At 38.0% G+C, this 19,241-nt stretch overlaps 1 protein-coding gene across 4 annotated transcripts in view; it reads right to left on the bottom strand.

Annotated features, from left to right (window-relative positions):
* RAD51 (RAD51 recombinase) overlaps window positions 1–19,241 on the bottom strand; it is a 26,984-nt gene extending 7,743 nt beyond the window's left edge. Inside the window, exons 1-6 of one of the 4 annotated variants that reach the window (XM_087425252.1) lie at window positions 19,094–19,112; window positions 18,214–18,295; window positions 15,401–15,503; window positions 13,275–13,412; window positions 7,487–7,604; window positions 6,184–6,275 (exon numbers count right to left, since the gene is read on the bottom strand). In XM_087425252.1, coding sequence (XP_087281378.1) covers window positions 6,184–6,275; window positions 7,487–7,604; window positions 13,275–13,412; window positions 15,401–15,487 — 435 coding nt within the window. In that variant the 5' untranslated portion in view covers window positions 15,488–15,503; window positions 18,214–18,295; window positions 19,094–19,112. The other 3 variants (XM_087425251.1, XM_087425254.1, XM_004421420.3) reach the window with 3 other exon arrangements.

Raw genomic sequence — 19,241 nt, 5'->3', positions numbered from 1 at the left:
GAGGCCAGAGTCTTGCCAGAGTTGGACTGCTTGGAAATATAGTTCAAAGTAGGTGATAAAATTCTATGACTGTATACCAACACAAGACTGATCAATTCTCTCAAGAGTAGAAACATTTGGAAGATTATTTAGATTCTCATGTGATACTCAATTAATTTTAGCATATCCAGACCACACTTTTACCTCACTTTATTGAGCACAGTTCATTCCTGTGGGTTACTAAAGGATACTGGCAGTGCCCCAGGGGCATCCTAGAAGTTTACAGTATCAGCAAAAAAGAAGAAAAAAGGTGTTTGCTCCAACAGTACACACAGATGTTAAAAATGAACAAGAGAAGAAAAAAGAAAAAAATAATAATAGAAAGAGTTGAAAAAAAAGAAAGAAAGGGAGGAATGCCATGAAAACTGTCTCATGAGCTACTCAAGGGAATTTCTGCTTTCGGCTCCCCATCCCATGCTAGATATCTTTGAGTTCTACAAATTTTAAAAGAATGATGCTAAAGGTAGTTTCTACCCTAGAAATCTAGTTTGAAGCCACAATTCATGTTTAAATTCTGAAGAAAATCCTTTAGGACATTTTATATTAAGGGCCTGGAGCACCAAATTTTCTTTCTTTTCCTATCTCTGAGAAATCTTTTTCTTCAAAATTACAAAAGTACTATATGCTTGTATTAAAAATTCAAACAATATGGAGTAAGTCAAGTCAAAATTGAAAGCTCTTCTTCATCACTCCCATCTCCCAGATCATTTTCATACAAATACTTTTTATATACTATGTGGTTCTGCCACTTACTATGTGACCCTGAAAATATTAATTCTCAGTTTCCTTTTCTGTAAAATGTAGATAAAATCCATCTTATGGGATTATTTTGAAGATTAAATAATTCATGTAAAGTGTTTATTTTAGCGCAGTGCCTGGCATACAGACAGCACTCTGAAGACTTATGAGATCCTCCATCTCTAGGGCACTGATTTTAGCATATACTCAGTTACAAAGCCTTTATTAACTTGGAAAGGAAAAAATGATTACGTTATCATTTGGCAGGTTGGCAGATAAAATCTTTCAAACCATAGGAATCCACAGAAGGAGCAAGGAATACATACACAAAAGAGAGTCTTGATAGAGGAAAGGTTTGGAACTACTGGCCAAGAGGACAGAAAGCAGAAGCTGCCTTAAGTTTTTTGGGGAGGAGAAAATCTTGAAACTTAGAGGGCTAAGTCCCCAGGAATTACGATGAATGAGGTTCTCCCCTTCTCTCAGTTTCTGATATCTTTAGTGCTAGCATGAGAGGGGATTCTTTTCCAGCTTGGTAGACCTCCTTGGGCAGAAAAGAGGCCATAAGGTGGCTGGGCACAGGTAGGCAGACTGTTAGCAGAGGAGTGGACAAGGTCCCAGTGTATTGCTGGGCTAGTCTCAAGTGGATGGACTATATACTCTGCACTCCAACCCATTCTGTCTCCTCCACCTTGCCCTCCCAGTGCCATCACAGCCATCTTGTGTTACTGGGCTGGGATACCACCAAGTTAGCTATTTTTAATAACTGCTTAGTACCATAATTTAACTCTTCTTCCTATTTTATAGTGATGCAGGTTGTTTTGAACTTTCACCATTTTATAACGCTATTGTAAATTCTTTGTACATTTATCCTTGACCATATGTGAGAAGTTTTGTAAGACGCATTTGCTGTCAAAGGGCATGTGCATTTAAAATCAGTACTTAAGTTAAATTGTCTTCTCAGAATTTTAAAATGACTCTAGTACTTTGAACAAGCATGGGCTGTTCATTTTTGTAACCTAACTATGGCTCTCAACTTTACATAACTTAACTGGTAGACAAAGATCTAACACATAATGGGGTTTCACTTCATTAAGTTGAAAAAATCTGAACAAATGAGAGCAGACAATGTTTACATTTAAGTAGTAATCTAACGTCCTCTCTATACCTCTGGCTCCAGCTCTTAGGCTGGTGAAATGTAATCCTTTTTATTATTAATGAATTAGTATTTCTTCTCTGAAAAAAACAAACAAAAACAACAAAGATCTATAGTTGTTTGGCCACCTGTGAATGTTCAGTTATTTTTATAGAGAGAACATGTTTGAGAATTTTGCTTCAGTTTATTGTTGACAGGCATTATCTGACAACTTAATAAACATTCCCAGGATAGGAGTCTGTTTATACAACTGAAGAACATCAGCGTGATATGCTGATTTACCCTGGCAACTATAGATATTGTGTACTGTTCTCTAAATATTTATTTCACATGAATTCCTGTCAAAACATGGGGGAAAACATTTCTATTTAAAAATGTCACACACCATGTCAAATGACCCATGTCAGGGTGATATTTTAAACAGTCCTATTTCCCTTTAGCTAACAATTTTCTAATGGTGCTCAGGCAATAAGCTATAGCTCCCATGGCTTACTACCACTCTTCTTCTTCTCAATGCGTCCTCCCTTATTATCCTAAAAGTTCTCCTGTCCCCCCAGCTCTCTCCTCCTCAGAATTATTTGAGGAAAGCCAACAATGGCTTAGGTCTACGTGGAATCCTAACTTGGCTGTCTCATAAGACATATGGTGACATTTTGGTCTGCAATGAAAAGATCAGTAGAGCAATAGAGGCAAGAAATACAATTAAAATGACAAGAGAGAAGGGAAAATGATGAGAAAAACAGGAGACTATCTCTTGCTGTGAGATAAACTTGTATTCATAAAGAACCAGAATATTTTCCTATTTCAAGAAATGGCATTCACTGCTTCAAGCAGAAGTGGTGACTGATGAAGGACATATCATAACACGAAAAAAATGAGACAGATTTTCTTGGGTGACTTGAGAAAATCAGTCTCATTACATTAGTCTCTACAGATACGTGTTTTACTAAATGTGAACCCTATGCAAGATACAGGGTACTAACAAAATCCCCCCCCCACTTTTTTTTCATGAAGATCAGCCCTGAGCTAACATCTGTTGCCGATCCTCCTCTTTTTGCTGAGGAAGATTGGCTCTGGGCTAACATCTGTGCCCATCTTCCTCTATTTTATGTGGGATGCTTGCCACAGCATGGCTTGATAAGCAGTGCGTAGGTCCGCACCCGGGATTTGAACCTGCAAACCCTGGGCTGCTGAAGTGGAGCACGTGAACTTAACCACTATGCCACCGGGCCAGCCCCCAAAATTCCTATTTTTTTATGGCACATACCATCTTTACCTATAGCACAGTATTACATTGATGTAACAAATATTTTTTGATAAAGTGCTATTTAGACACAGAATAAATTATGAAGGATAGTTGATAACTTGTTTTATAAGGGAAAAAACACAAAAGAGAACAATTTATATTTGATATCTAAATTCATAAATGAGGTCCAAGAACTACTGTTACTTTATTGAGAGGATAAAAACTCATACTAGACTGGAAAGATACTGGGAAGCCTCCTCTATCATAATGATATAACAAGGCAGATTTCATTTCAGTTGTTCTAGAACTCCATCAATAAGTTGTGTCCGTAGGAGAAGTGAGTATAATCTATCTAAATTAAAATAATGCCGTTTTCTTCAAAATACCTAAAACTGTAATAAAGCCTCAAAACATTTTAAGAGTTGGCCCATGGGAATGAGTCAGGTTCCAGGGTACTTTGTGGGCCAGCCACTCACAGCAGCATACCCTTAAAGCCAGGGCATGCTAGGATCCCACTCAAAGAGGAAAAAGGATTCCTCACAACATTGCTTGAAGTTGCAAAATAGTGAAAAGTTGGGTTACTTTCTCTTCTATAGCCTTCTTTCTTTCATTGATCTTTCATTTTTCAGAGATTCCAATGTTACTTCTCTATGTAAGACTTAGTTGCACATCTCTAAATACTGCTAGAAATTTTCACTTGGTTGTCTCATCATCTCAAACTCACCATCTCTAAACTTGAACTCATCTTTCCATAAAAACTGTCTCTCTCTCCTAAATCGTTTTTAGAGTTTATCAAATTGATACACCGTTGGGCTGAGGGGTATTTTTTATTGTCAATCATTAAGTGCTGCCCTTTACAGCCATGCACCACATAACAATGCTTCAGTCAATGAGGAACTGCATATAGGATAGTGGCCCCGTAAGATTAGTATCATATAGCCTAGGTGTGTAGTAGCCTATACCATCTAGGTTTGTGTAAGTACACTCTATGATGTTCACACACCAACAAAATCACCTAATGATGCATTTCTTAGAACATATCCCCATTTTTAAGCGATGTAGGACTGTACATCTTCTGCCTATATCCCTTTAGTCTGACTATTTTAGTTTAGTCCTGATCAGCGAAGCTTGTAATAATCATACATCAAATATCCTCAGCTCTCGCCTCTCCTTTCAATACATTCAACAGGTTGCTACCAGAATATTTTTGAAAATTTTGCTTATGTTACTCTCCAGTTGAAAAACATTGAATGGGGGCCGGCTCCATGGCGTAGTGGTTAAGTTTGGCACGTTCCCCTTGGGCGGCCTAGGTTCACGAGTTCAGACGCCCGGGGCAGACCTATACCACTCGTCAGCCATGCTGTGGTGGCAACCCACATGTAAAGTAGAGGAAGACTGGCAGAGATGTTAGCTCAGGGCTAATCTTCCTCAAGCAAAAAACAAGGAAGATTGGCAACAGATATTAGCTCAGATATAATGTTCCTCAGCAAGAAAAAAAGAAAAACATTGAATGATCCCCACTCTTTACAGAATCAAATCTAAACTTCTTATACTGCGGTCAAGACCTTCTAAAATATGGTCTTAATGTATCCTTTTAAGGTTTATCTTCTACAACTCTTCCAAATAAAACTTCTGAGCTAAGTAAATGGTTTATTGTCTTCTCCTCAATACATTATGCCTCCCTGTACCCTGTACTTCTGTTCATACCATTCCCTGCAGTTAAATGATTTTTAATTTCTTTACCTGCTCAAATTTAGCATTCTTGAGGAGTCTGGTCCAATCTTTTTTCTCCATAAAGTATTCTATGATTACTCTAGGGTGAAGTAATCCCTCTCTCTTCCTTAAATAGTTATGCTACTTCCTCTATACCATTTATAATATATCAGGTATGCCTTAGGACATCTATTTTATCATCTCCATCCATACAAGTATTTACTGAGTGCCGAGCACTGACTAGCAACGTAGCAGAGAACAAGCCAATTGCAGGTTCTAATCTTACAAAGGTTTTAAGAGCATGGGCTCTGAAGTCTGGTTTGACTCTTGTATCTACTACTTAAATGCGATGATGGCCTAAGGGCCATCATTTAACTCACTGTGTCGGTTTCCAAATCCACCCATGAATGGGAGCATAAGTAAAGGAAGAAGAAACTGAAGGAGTCCGGGAAAGGTTTTCTCCTAAAGGAGGAAATAGGCATGTTTGTATACCGATGAGGACAATCTAATAGAGAGGCAGAGCAGAAAACAGGAGTAGAGTCCTTGAGAAAATAGGGGTAGAGTCCTTGAGAAGGTGGCAGGAGATGATAACCAGATCACACTGGTAGGATGGGCCTCTGAGAGGAAAAGAGACACTTTCTCCATTGTAATCTAAGATAAGAAAAGATGGGTATAAATGTAGGTGGATTTATAAATTTGAAGTGAAGAGCAAGTTAGGTCATTGGCTGAGAGTGAGGGTTGAAGAGAAGCAAGAAGGTTTGAGGAGAAAGGAGAAAGTATGAGATAGTTGTCTTACTAAGTGGGAAAAAGTATGCCTAAATGGAGAAATTCAGTAGATCTGCCAAACATTATTGACTGAATGTTAACCTAGTTTGTCACCTTGAATTTAAGTGAAGCCAATCAGCTTTATGTTATGATTTTTCTCCAGTATGATTGACTATCTGGGAATAGGCACTGAGAAGACAGATAGGATTCATCTAAGATTGGCATCTCTTCAGGTGGGGGATGTAAATCTGAGGGTATTTGTAAAGGAATAACTTTAATGATGAATCATAAAATCTAGACTAGTGAAGAGGACAGGTGAAAGCCAGGGGAGGCCTAGCAGATGGTACAAAAGTATTTGAAATCAATGATCTGGAAGTTTCTTACAATGTGGAAGAATTTTGCAGTAGGAGTCTACAGGATTCTTGAGAACAGAGAAAGTGCCTTTTATGTCCAGCCCAAAAGATGCTTGCAAATAGCCGGAATCAACTCATTCTTGCTGATTTGATTAGTGAGAGCCCCAATAGCTCACCTGGCATGTTACAGCCAATGTATGACAGATCTGGGTCTTCCCAGTTCGGAATTCTCCAAACATCTCTGTAATGGATCCTGTCTCAATTCCTCCTAAAAGAGCAATAAGAAACACCTCTTAGCATAATACAGTGTTTAGAAACAAGAATCAAAGAAATGTCCTTGGAGCTCATCAGAAAGATGTTTACATAATTTGGAAATCTAATTTTCAACAAGCAGTAATTTTTAAAATACTTTCTATTTTGAAATAATTCTAGATTTGTAGAAAACTGCAAAGACATGTACAGGGAGGTCCCATGAATTCTTCACCCAGCCTCCCCCAATATTAACATTTTACATAACAATAGTATAGTATCAATATCAGAAGTGACATTGATACAATCCACAGAGCTTATTCAGATTTTTCCAGTTATACATGCACTCATTTGTGTCTTCTATGCAATTTTATCACATCTGTAGCTTCATGTAACTACTACCACAATCAAGACACAGAACTATACTATCACAAGTCAATAAGCAGTCATTTAAAAAAAATTATAAATAATAATATCATCTAATACTTACTAAATGTTTCTTGTGTACCTGGCACTGTGCTACGTATTTATATGTATCATTTCATCTAATTCCAATAACCTATAAGGTAGGAAGTCTTTTTATCTTCATTATGAAGATAAGAAAACTGAGGCGTAGAGATATTAAGTAATTTGCACCAAGTAATACAGCCAGCAAATGCTGGGAATGGGAACAAGAGGGAGAGCTAACACTCAAGTTTGAGTGTGATTCCTGAACTCATGCTATTTTGCACCCTAAAAGACAGAAAACTTAAATGATTAAATATTTGGGGAAGCAACAAGAACCAAATCTAATTTTGCAATAATTTAGGACAGCAATGTTTCCAAAAGTTCAAAAACTTTACAGCTTTCTATAAAGTCCTGAAGATTAGCGTGTACTACAATGTATTGATACTATAATGTAGTATTCAAACATGGAGTGTTTTAACCAGTCATCAGATTTTCAACCTTGTGGTAGAGTAGGTTATAATTATAATTATTTCTTTAGGCAAAGGGAGCTTACTCTCTGGATACAATATTAAATGGAGATTAAATTATTTAACTGGAAGATAATTTTAGTATTTTATAAGTCAGGTTCCACCCTGCCGCAGTCTTACTTCTTCAGTGTGGATACTTCTCTTATCTCTTAATCATATCTAACACATAAATTCTACCCAAATACTTTAGTTTTGTTCTATGACCTGGATGCTTTGCTAACTGCAGTTCACAACATAGGGTAAGGGATTACTACACCTTGAAGTAGTTTGTCAAGCTCTTTGGAGCCAGTAGTAATCTGTATGATCTCTGATCGCCTTTGGTGGAACTCAGTCGCAGTGGTGAAACCCATTGGAACTAATTTAGCTGCCTCAGTCTGGGGAAAATAAGAAATGTCAAATCAACAAAATATGCTTAGTAAAACAAGAACCAGGCATACAGTGGGAAGAGACAACATCTAACAAAATTTCCAGAATGATGTCTCTGTAAAAAGTCATCAAAATACCAGTAGTTCTAGTTCTAGTATTATTTTATCTCTCTGGAAACTAAAGGATAAACTAATTTAGAGACTCCACAAAGATTAATTTTTTAATTGCCAATTCAAGTAACACATTCATGTAGTAAAAACAAAATTAGAGACCCACATGTGTACTTCACCCAATTTATGACAAATGTAACAATATAGTACAGAGTCTAACAACACATTTAAAGCTTGGTTTCCTGTTCCATCAACCACAGACTGTATCTTAACTTTCAACCACCGTTAAATGAGGACATTTTTCCTTTGATCTCTTCTATCTCCATGTCTACTTCCCCATCTGTCAGCTGTACTTTTTTTTTTTTACACTGTCAAGGTTGAGAACATTTATATCCTATTTTGTAGTCATTGATAAGTCTTCAATGATCAGTCTGTAGGTTCATTCCAAAATTTAAAAATAAATGCATTCACGAATATGTGGAAATTAAACATTACACTCCTAAATAGCCAATGAGTCAAAGAAGAAATCACAAGGGATATTAGAAAATACTTCGAGATGAATGAAAATGAAAGACACAACATACCAAAACTTATGGGATGTGGCAAAAGCAGTGCTTAAAGGGGAATTTATAGCTGTAAATGCTTATATTAGAAAGATCTTAAATCAATAATCTAAGCTCCCACCTTAAGATACTGGAAACAGAAGAGCAAACTAAACATAAAGCAAGAAGGAAGGAAATAAGATTAGAGCAGAAACTGATGAAATAAGAGAATGGAAATATAATAGAGAAAATCAATGAAACCAGAAGTAGGTTCTTTGAAAAGATCAACAAAATTGATAAACCTTTAGCTAGACCAAGAAAAAAAGAAGACTCAAATAACTAAAATCAGGAATGAAAGAGGGGACATTACTACTAACCTTACAAAAATAAAGCTCTATGCCAACAAATCAGATAACTTAGATGAAATAGGCAAATTCCCAGAAAGACACAAACTATCAAAACTCACTCAAGTAGAAAAGGAATCCAAGCCAAAGCACTGAATGATTAGTTGAATTTGAATCTAAATTCAGTAAAATAAATTATCTGAGTTTGACTACCAAAAAAAAAACAGAAAGAAAAACTGAATAAATCTACAGCAAGTAAAGAGATTACACTTGTAATTCAAGATTTTCTACAAAGAAAAGAAAAAAAATCAGTGAACAGCTGATTAGTGGGTTTGCATTATTTTCTAAACTTGTCTACTTAATACTTCTCTTGAAAATTCATTACCATGTTTATATTATAGCTTTGTAAATATAATTCACTGCAGAACCAAATGGTGTGCTAGAAATACAATTCTTTCACTAAGGTTCCAATGTCAACAACTCTATGTCTCTCAAAGGTTTCTACTTTCAAACTCAAATAAATTTTTTTATACACCACCAGTTTTAAAATCATGCTCCATTTTACCTTGCTTTTTTATCTGAGCCATGTCTTTCTCTACTATTCTGACTTTATCATTTCTCAAATTTTCCAGCCTCTCAATCTTACTATGTATTCTATTGACTCCTTCTTTCCCCCTGAAGATGTCCTTTCCTTCTCCAAACTGGGCTGTCTGCTCTCCAGGCTAGCTATTGTCCTGAGCCTTCCTTCACTGAGTACTTAAGTTGGAGCCACTCTAACCTAGATCCTGTTTTCCACCCTCATTTTGGTAAAGTATATTCTCAGGTAACTTCCTAAGAAAGAGTGGATGAGAGAAAAATGTTCAGAATTCCTATATTTCTGAAAATGTTTTATTCTGCCCTAATACTTGATTAATAATATTGTTACAATAGAATTGGCTAGGTTCAAAATTATTTTCTCTCAGGAACTGTTTGGTGGTTACCTGGGGCAAGGGCGTTGAGGGAGGGGCACAAGGGGTGAAGGGAGGCATTTATATGGTGACGGACAAATAATAATGTACAACTAAAACTTCACAATGTTATAAACTATTAAGACATCAATAAAAAAAATTATTTTCTCTCAGATCTTTGCAGGCATTGCTCTACTACCTTCTACCATCCATATTTCTGATGAGAAACGTCCTGTCTTTCTGATTTTTGTTTTTTTAGGTCACTTAGTTTTTTCTCTCTGAAACCTTTTGAATCTCCTGTTTATGACTGGTATACTAAAATTTCACAATGATGTGTCTAGTTGTGTGTCTCACTATGTAAGACTTCTGCTTCCTTTAGCTCTGGGAAATTTTCTTGTATTCTTTCTTTGAGAATTTCTTCCCTTCTTTTTTCTGTGATGTCTCTTCCCATAACTTCTATTTATCTTCAGGATGAATGAAATTCATGAAGATTCATGAAAATTAGAAAATAAAAATACCAAAGAGAGGAGGGAAGAAACTATCAACCAATATTGAACTCTAGCTAATATATGCTAAAATATTTAGGGGGAATTGTATTGACATCTGCAACTTTTTTTGAAAAGCATAACAAAATCCAAGACAGACTGATGGTTGGATAAAGAGATAAATAGATAGGTGATAAAGCAAAGATAAATAGATAGGTGATATAAATATAAATTTAATATATATTAAAATGTTAATGGTAGAGTCTAGGTGGTGGGTATCTAAGTGTTCACTGTAAAATTCAGTTCTGAAGTAAGTTCAAAAATTTTAATAACAAAATGTTGAAGAAAAAATACTCATAGGAGATGCTTTCCCTTCTAGTCATTTTAACCTCTACATTTTCTAGTCTATGAGCTCTTAAAAAAACAGAATATTATAACCAAAGTGAAATTTGAAGTAAAACTGTGCAACTGCAATTTGGCAGAACTTTAGTATTCTTACACTTACATAATAAGCCTGCTTTCATCTGTGCTAGGCAGAAGTCTTAAATCTGTTGGAGTTTTCAATACCCAAGAACTACCAAACCCTTGGACACTACATAGAATGGCAAGTAAAAGGAAAATATTACAAAAAATATCCATGCTGAATCTGTCAGTGCTATCATAGTGCACCAAGAGAGCAGAGCTCAACAAAAGCCCCATTAAACTTTGAAAATGTGAAAAAGACCACAGAAGAATCTGGCAGCTTCTCAATGAATTGTTTCATTCCCAATATCTTTCTCTCTTAGCCACTTTGATTTATATTCTGAAAACAGATTTTTCTTTCCTTTAGTTTCCTTTCTCCACTGTGACAAGGATAGTCTTGCTGAAAGTCTCAGTTCCAAAGACTCTGGGGGAATGGGATGGAATAGCCACTGTGACTGACCAAATCTTCTTTAACCTTTAAAAGCAAATAACACAATGTTTACCCACCAGAAACTCATAATATAAAATTAAAGGACAGAAAAATAAAAAGACATTTCTGTATCACTTTGCACATCTCGTTTCACTTATTACAAGTTTGTATTTATGTTTTCACAGAAGCAGAACATTAGATTTGATTTTTAAAACTAAGATCTCACAAGGCATAAGTAAAGACCCTGTCAGGATTTGTTCAGACACAAAAACTGATGCCCAGAAAGAAACAATAGACTTTAGGGCCACCTACTGGCTTAGTCAATAGCACAATCTTTCAATTAGGTATTACGGACTCAGAACTCTTATTTCCAATTAAGTCAACAAACATTTATTTATTTGAGTAATCCAATAAATGACGATTTCATACTTCCATGGATGGCAACATCTTTACTCTAAGGACTTAAATTAAGAACTACTTACAATTTTTGAGCCCTGACTGACTTACTATTATAGAATGGTACTAAATAAATGGAATAACAGCACTGCCAGTGCTTAAAATTCACAGCTCTTAGTATAATACCCAATAAAACAGAATTTACTGGGTTGTGCATATATTAATGTATGAGATATTAAATAAATACAAACAAATCTCAGATATTGTCCATTTGACTAAGTTACATGGCAGAACTTCATGCACTGAAGCTACCCGATAACAACAAATGCAATCTTTTTGAAGATTCTTTGGCTTTTGAAGATTCTTTTTCAGAGAAAATTTCTGTGAAACTATAATAGGAATCAATAGAAAATATGAAAATATAATTTTATATATAAATATTTGCTTTACACTATATAAAACTTCAAGGGTAAAGCTAATCAAACTGTATAACTAGATGAATACCAAAGGATAAGTGCATAAAATAAAATGTAATCATGGGGAATCATGAGTGCTAAAGATATACAAAGCAAGAAAAATAAAGAGTAGCTGTAAGACGTTGGCAGGAGATGAGACAGGATCATAGTATAACAGGGTGAAAGTAACTGGGTTCTAGTCTTAGTTCTGCCATCATCTGTATGACCTTGGATAAATAAATGAACCACTGTGCCTAAGCTTCCTCATCTGTAAAACAGATAATACTGGCCCTACCTATCTTTCTCAGTGTTGTTATGAAGGCCAAATGACAATATATATGAAAAAGATGGGATTTCAAAGATAAAGTGCTATACAGTATAAGGGATTATTAAGTTACTACCTCACTTTTGTTAAGCCAGTAAAATCATTTTTATGTCATTTTAACGTAAAAAAAAAAAAAAAAAAGCAAGCTCATGATTTGAAATCATATTCTCGTCATTATTAAAGAATCTTGCCTGTGATTAGTTGACTAACAGATTATATACACTAAGAGCCTAATTAATATATATCAACAGTAATAATATATCAATATTATTATTAATAGTAATACAAAACATTATGATTAATAATAATTAATATGACTTTAATATTCAAGCAATAAAAACAGCTTTTTTATTTAAAAGTAATACATGTTTATTATAGAAAATGTAGAAACCAGAAAATTGAGGCAAAATAAAAATTTCTTACATTCTTACTATCAAGAAATAAATTAATATTTTAGTGTATTTATCCCCAGTGTATGTGCTATACATAAATACACACACATTTTTTTTAAATTATTTATTTATCCCCCCCCCAAAGCCCCAGTAGATAGTTGTATGTCACAGTTGCACAGCCTTCCACCTGCTGTATGTGGGACGCGGCCTCAGCACGGCCGGAGAAGCTGCACGTCGGGCGCGCCCGGGATCCGAACCCGGGATCGGAGCACGCGCACTTAACCGCTAAGCCACGGGGCCAGCCCAAATACACACATTTTAAAAACAAAAATCAAGCACATATATACATACACATATATACATACATACACACACACACACACATCTTTTGTTAACCTGCTTTCTTATATCAGGAACATTTTCCTATGTCAATGAATATTCTTTGAAACTGTTTTTAGTGGCTGCATACTAATGAATATATTTCTAAGGCATGAGATCACAATACCTAGAAAGAGAAGGTACATACCACTCACTGCTGGTGGGAGTGCACAGGGGTAGTCAATTTGGCAGTATTTATGTCATATCCCATGATACTGCAATTCCCTAGAGAAAATCTCAATTTATGCAAGGAGGCACATACAAAGATAATTAACTGGTAATGCAGTCACTTCTGGAAAGGGGGACAGGATGACACAATGAGGGATGGAAGGAGGAAGACCACCACCTTTCACTGTATACCTTTTGTACTATTCCCACTAATGCCTCCCTAGGTCACATAAGCAGTACTTACCAGAATTTTATCAGCTTTGGCTTCGCTAATCCCCTTAATATTTATTAGCTCCTTCTTTGGTGCATAGGCAACAGCCTCCACAGTATGGAATCCAGCTTCTTCCAATTTCTTCACATCATTGGCATTTATGCCACATTGCTACAAGTGAAGAAAACCAGGGATAAATTTAAGCTTCAGTTCTCTCATCTGTCCAGTGCAGGTATTTGCCCTACCTACTTCACAGAGCTCTTTTTGAGAACTGTGATATTATATGCAAAAGCTTTGAAAAGTGTGCCCATGGACCGGCCCCATGGCTTAGCGGTTAAGTGCGCGCACTCCGCTGCTGGCAGCCCGGGTTTGGATCCCGCGCACGCACCGACGCACCGTTTCCCCGGCCATGCTGAGGCCGTGTCCCACATACAGCAACTAGAAGGATGTGCAACTATGATGTACAACTATCTGCTGGGGCTTTGGGGGAAAAAATAAATAAATAAAATTTAAAAAAATAAATAAATAAATAAAAAAGAAAGAAAAGTGTGCCTTACATATGAGGTATTTAAACAAATTATCAACCTTTTTATTATCAAAACCAGCAGTTGTAAACTAGCACTATGCCATGTATATTATTATTATTATTATTATTATTATTTTCCCTTTTTCTCCCCCAAGCCCCAGTAGATAGTTGTATGTCATAGTTGCACATCCTTCTAGTTGCTGTATGTGGGACGCCACCTCAGCATGGACAAGCGGTGTGTCGGTGCACGCCCAGGATCCGAACCTGGGCTACCAGTAGTAGAGCTCGCGCACTTAACCACTAAGCCACGGGCCCTATGCCATGTATATTAAAACTCTTATCATGCACACTTATCATGAATTAAGATTAAATCAGTAGTTCCTAAGCACTGGGAATAAACCTGTAACTCTCAACCCTTTATGACTGGGACTCTAAATGAACTTTGAGACCCTAGACCCTAAAGGGCCACTTTAAACCAGTGTTTTCCATATCAAGCACACATAAAAAATGTTATCATTTACTCTAAGCTAGGGTAAACAGATCAGGTTGCCCTAGAGCTAAGAGCAGTATCTTAGCATACCGATATCCTCTTTGTAGCACATGGACTGGAAAGCTCTGCTCTAACAACTGAGTTAAGAATGGGGAAAACTACTTTTGGTCAGGGACTTATATACCATACTTCTCAAAACAAATCACCCAAAGGCACCTCTTTCTCCTTATATACAAAGTCAGCTTTAGTTTTACTAGTCATCAAAACCATGACTTCTGGGAGAGCACGAGTTAGTGGGGGGATGTATACGTATTTGGGGGTCAGGGAAGATTTGGGAGGGGAGAGAATAGTATCTGCCCACAGAAACCACGTCTGCTATTAATATTTAAGTGATAAGCAATACATATGTGTGTATAAGGATGCTCACGATACCAAAAGTTATGACTCTGAACTCTCTAATGTTTATCACAAACCCATTTAAGTAACTTCTGGAGTCTTGAAGCTCAGCTGGGGATGGGAGGAATATGTATAAAGAAACAGAAGAATGAAGGCTTTCTCTGCTTTCACTCCTACTTCTTTCAGCCCAAGTCAGCTGCCGTCACACTGGGGCCTCTGTACAGCAGGCAGAAATAGTCCAAGGCCCCAGCTCTTGTTGTGCAGAGTCCTAAATTGGAGTTTGGCTCTTATTCTTTAACACCTCAAGCCCTTCTCCCTGTCTATGATACCTGTCTTCCTAGTAACTTCAGCACAGGACTGGGTCAATGGAGAGATGTTGCTCTTCTCTCCTTCCCACATAGCTGGCCCAAGCCACTATAGTTCCCGGAACAGTAATTTCATACATAGTACAAACAGAGACTCCACCATGGGATCCTAGGGTCTCTTAGTTTCTGACAATCCAGCTCTGAGAAAGAAAAATGATAAAGTAGGAGAATTCTCGACAAAAGAAGTGATCTGGCCAGACATGTTTAGCAACTATCTTAAGCCTTTCCCCACAGGATCCTTGACAACCCTCCTGAAAACTCTAATTTGGGTCTTGACCTTAGGTAGCACACCAATAGTATATGTAAAAGTTGTGATTTCTCCCAACAGGTAGAATAATCTAGTTCAGCATTGTAATTCCAAAATTAGCAACTAAGCACATACCTCTAACCGTGAAATAGGTTGTGGGCCAAAGCTCTCTTCTTCCACAGAAGTATCTGCATTTGCTTCAAGCTGCATCTGCATAGCCATTACTCAGTGTTCAATACTGAAAAATACAGATGGCCATCAGGAAGAACACTAAAGAAAGTACAGAGCTGCAAACTTAGTTTTACAAGAAATCTCTGAAGAATTACTTGCTAGGCTTTTGGTCTCATCACTGACCTACCCACGGCAGGAAAAAGAACAAATCTCTCATCAGCTTTCCCTTCCACTTAGCTAGTCCTAACAGAAAGACTAAGAAGAGTCAGGATTATTTTGCTTCTTAAAGATGCACAGCTTAACTAGATCAACTATGTTCACCTGGTCCCCTGCTTCATATTCCTGGAGGGTAGGGGCCAAATCTTATTTATCTGTATACACCCTATAATACATCATAACTGTTAAGTGTTTGGTAAATATTTGGTAAATGAATGCAGACTTTCTGAGACTCTACTTAAAATTAAAAAAAAAAAAAAATGATGAAAGATTAAACTGCTTCAGTTCCATTGTTCCCTTCCAGCAAGCGGGGTTTGGGGGTGGTGGGACAGGAGTGAAATGAAGGTACATAATGACTGCCCATAAGCCTCCATTCCTGACAGAAACAATGGACTGGGATGAGAAAGGCACTTCTCATCTTAGGCAAGAATCATAGCTTGTAGTCACACATTTTGCTTCTGATAGGAGTGTATGAAATTTAAAGATCACCATATTAATCAATTACAGACCTCAATGAATGCACAAATGAATAAATAACATGCAAGTACCCTGCTCAGTCTGAAATCTTCCAGATGAGCTTCCAGATTGGCCCAAAGCTCAAGTCAGGTTGTTATGATAGAGTTAAGATTGCTCAGGTTGAAAAGAAGAACTGAGAACAAAAAAATTTTTTAATTATTTTCAGGAGGTATTAGTAAAAGCGAACAAGCCTTGATGTCCACAGAATAAATGGACTTAAATCACACCAAAACAACCTGGACAATTTAACAATCAGGATAAATTTAACTCAAAAGATAACAGATATTGGGCCGGGCCCGTGGCTTAGCGGTTAAGTGCGCGCTCCGCTACTGGCAGCCCGGGTTCGGATCCCGGGCGCGCACCGACGCACTGCTTCTCTGGCCATGCTGAGGCCGCGTCCCACATACAGCAACTAGAAGGATGTGCAACTATGACATACAACTATCTACTGGGGCTTTGGGGGAAAAAAAAAGGAGGAGGATTGGCAATAGATGTTAGCTCAGAGCCGGTCTTCCTCAGCAAAAAGAGGAGGATTAGCATGGATGTTAGCTCAGGGCTGATCTTCCTCACAAAAAAAAAAAAAAAAGATAACAGGTATGAAATCTCCATTCTTAGAGACTTATGACCATTTGTTCTTGATTGGTACAGATACAGATCTCGTAGATGGCAGATTTAGCATAATGTGAGTCTATAAGTCCAAATATCGAATCAGCTGAACATAATTTAAATTTAAATGTCTCCCTTCATAATTTACGGAAAAGATGGCACTGCAGAGTAATGGGGAAAGGATGGTCTTTTCAATTAATAGTACTGGATTGATTGGATAGCCTTATAGAATAAAATAAACTTGATCTCTATCTCATACCACAGAAAAATAATCAATTTCCAATGTAGATTATAGATCTAAGTGTAATGGGAAAAACAAAGCTTTTAGAATATAGACAAATATCTTCACAACTTTGGGACAGAGAAAGACTTCTTAAACTAGATACGTAAAGCAATAACCAAAAACGAAAAGACTGAAAAACTAGACTATACTTTTATTTAGAACTTCTATCCATTAAAAGACACCATGAAGAGAATGAAGTCAAACTATAGTGAGCGGAGAAAATATTTACCACATATATACACCAGGGGCTGATAACCAGAATATATAAAGAATTCCTTCAAATCAGCAAGACAGGCAACCCAAGAGAAAAACAGGCAATGGATGTGAACACGGCCTTCACAACAGAAGACAGTCAAATGGCCCAACAAACATATGAACAAATGTTTAACCTCATTAAGAATCAGGGAAATTATGGGCCGGCCCCGTGGCTTAGCAGTTGAGTGCGTGCTCTCCGCTGCCGGCGGCCTGGGTTCGGATCCCGGGTGCGCACCGAGGCACCACTCCTCCGGCCATGCTGAGGCCGCGTCCCACATACAGCAACTGGAAGGATGTGCAGCTATGACAGACAACTATGTACTGGGGCTTTGGGGGAAAAATAAATAAATAAAATCTTTAAAAAAAAAAAAAAAGAATCAGGGAAATTAAATATTAAAACCACAAGATATAACTATATACCTACCAGAATAGCTAAAATTAAAAAGATTGACTATATCAAGTGTTAGCAATCATGTGGAACAACTAAACACTCAAACACTGCTGGTTTGAGTGTAAACTGGTACACCTTTGGAAAAGTAGTATTCAATGTGAAAGCTGAAGATAGACAAATGCTATGACCCAAGAATTTCACTACTCTGTATTATTAACCCACTGAAAAGCACACACATGTGCACCAAAATGTATACAGAAATGTTCTCAGCAGCCTTTCTCATAAAAGCCAAAAACTAAAAACAACCCAAATGTCTACCATGGGTAGAATGAATAAGGAATACAATATAACAACGAAAAAGAATTACTGCTATATGCAAAGACGTATGAATCTACAGACAGAATGTTGAGCAAAGCCAGACACAAAAATATAAATATACAGTATTACTTATACAAAATTCAAAAACAGGCAAAATCAGTCAAGGGTGTTAGAAGTCAATATAGTGGTTACCTTTGGGGAGAAGCGGGGAGAGTATTAGACAAGGGGGCACAAGCGGGGCTTCTGCAGGGCTGACAGCGTTCTACTTCTTTACCTGAGTGGTGATTACACAGGTATATTCATTTTGTTAATAATTCATGGAGCTGTGTACACTTTTGATTTGTGCACTTTTCCACATACATATTACACTTCACTTTAGAAGTTTAAAAAAAAACAAACCTCACTACAGATCGTTCCTTAGGCATCACTAAAAGGTCTTCCGCATTAGATAACGAAAATTTCCCTTTGGCAATTGGAGTTTGGTACTTTGTAAGCAAAACACGGTGTAATGGAAAGAAGACTGACCAGAAATCCGGAAACCCTGGCCCCGACATGAAACAGCTGTGACTTTAAGTCACCACACCTCCCCGGATCTTGGCTTCCTCGCCGACGCCCATAAAGCAGGGGTGGGAAAGGAAGCCGTCTAAGGTTGCTCCCAGCTCTAAAGACTAGGGTCCGCTGCTGTTTTCCCACAACGAGGTCCGAAGGTCGATGTGCCCGGGCACGCCCCAGCTCCGCCCCGCCATCTTGGAGCTTCTCGGCGCAGAGGGGCCCCATAAGCCGGCCGGGGGAGCAAGGGCCCGGGGCCCGGTCCGGCTAACGCAGGGACGAGCCCGGCGGTGGAAAGGGGCCCGGTCTGCGCCTTACACACTCACCTCGGCTTGCGGCGCTCGCTACTCTCCCGGGCGGGCTGCGCGCTCCGACTTCCCTCCGCTGGCTCGGGCGCGCTCGACCCCGGACGGACTCCAGACCCCCTCGCTTGCGCCTCACTTCTCTACTCCCTTGCTCTGGCCCCTGCACACAACCCAGGTGAGCTTCAGCTCCCGACTACGCGCCCCGGAGCCCGTCTCACCTCTCCTCAGGCCTCAGCGCGCGCGCTGTCCGGCGGCTTTCGGAAAACCCGCCAAACCTCTGGCAGGGTCACGCCCGCGTCAACGTAACGTCTCCCCGCCCTTCTCGGATCCGCCTTCTAGCCCCTTCAGCCACTGCTCGCGAGCTTA

This window comes from Ceratotherium simum, chromosome 3 (genome assembly GCF_057802395.1).
Source record: "Ceratotherium simum simum isolate JZ-2026a chromosome 3, ASM5780239v1, whole genome shotgun sequence".
NCBI classification, from domain to species: Eukaryota; Metazoa; Chordata; class Mammalia; order Perissodactyla; family Rhinocerotidae; genus Ceratotherium; species Ceratotherium simum.
The sequence above is the reverse complement of the archived record's forward strand: the minus strand, read 5'-3'. Positions and strand labels throughout refer to the sequence as shown.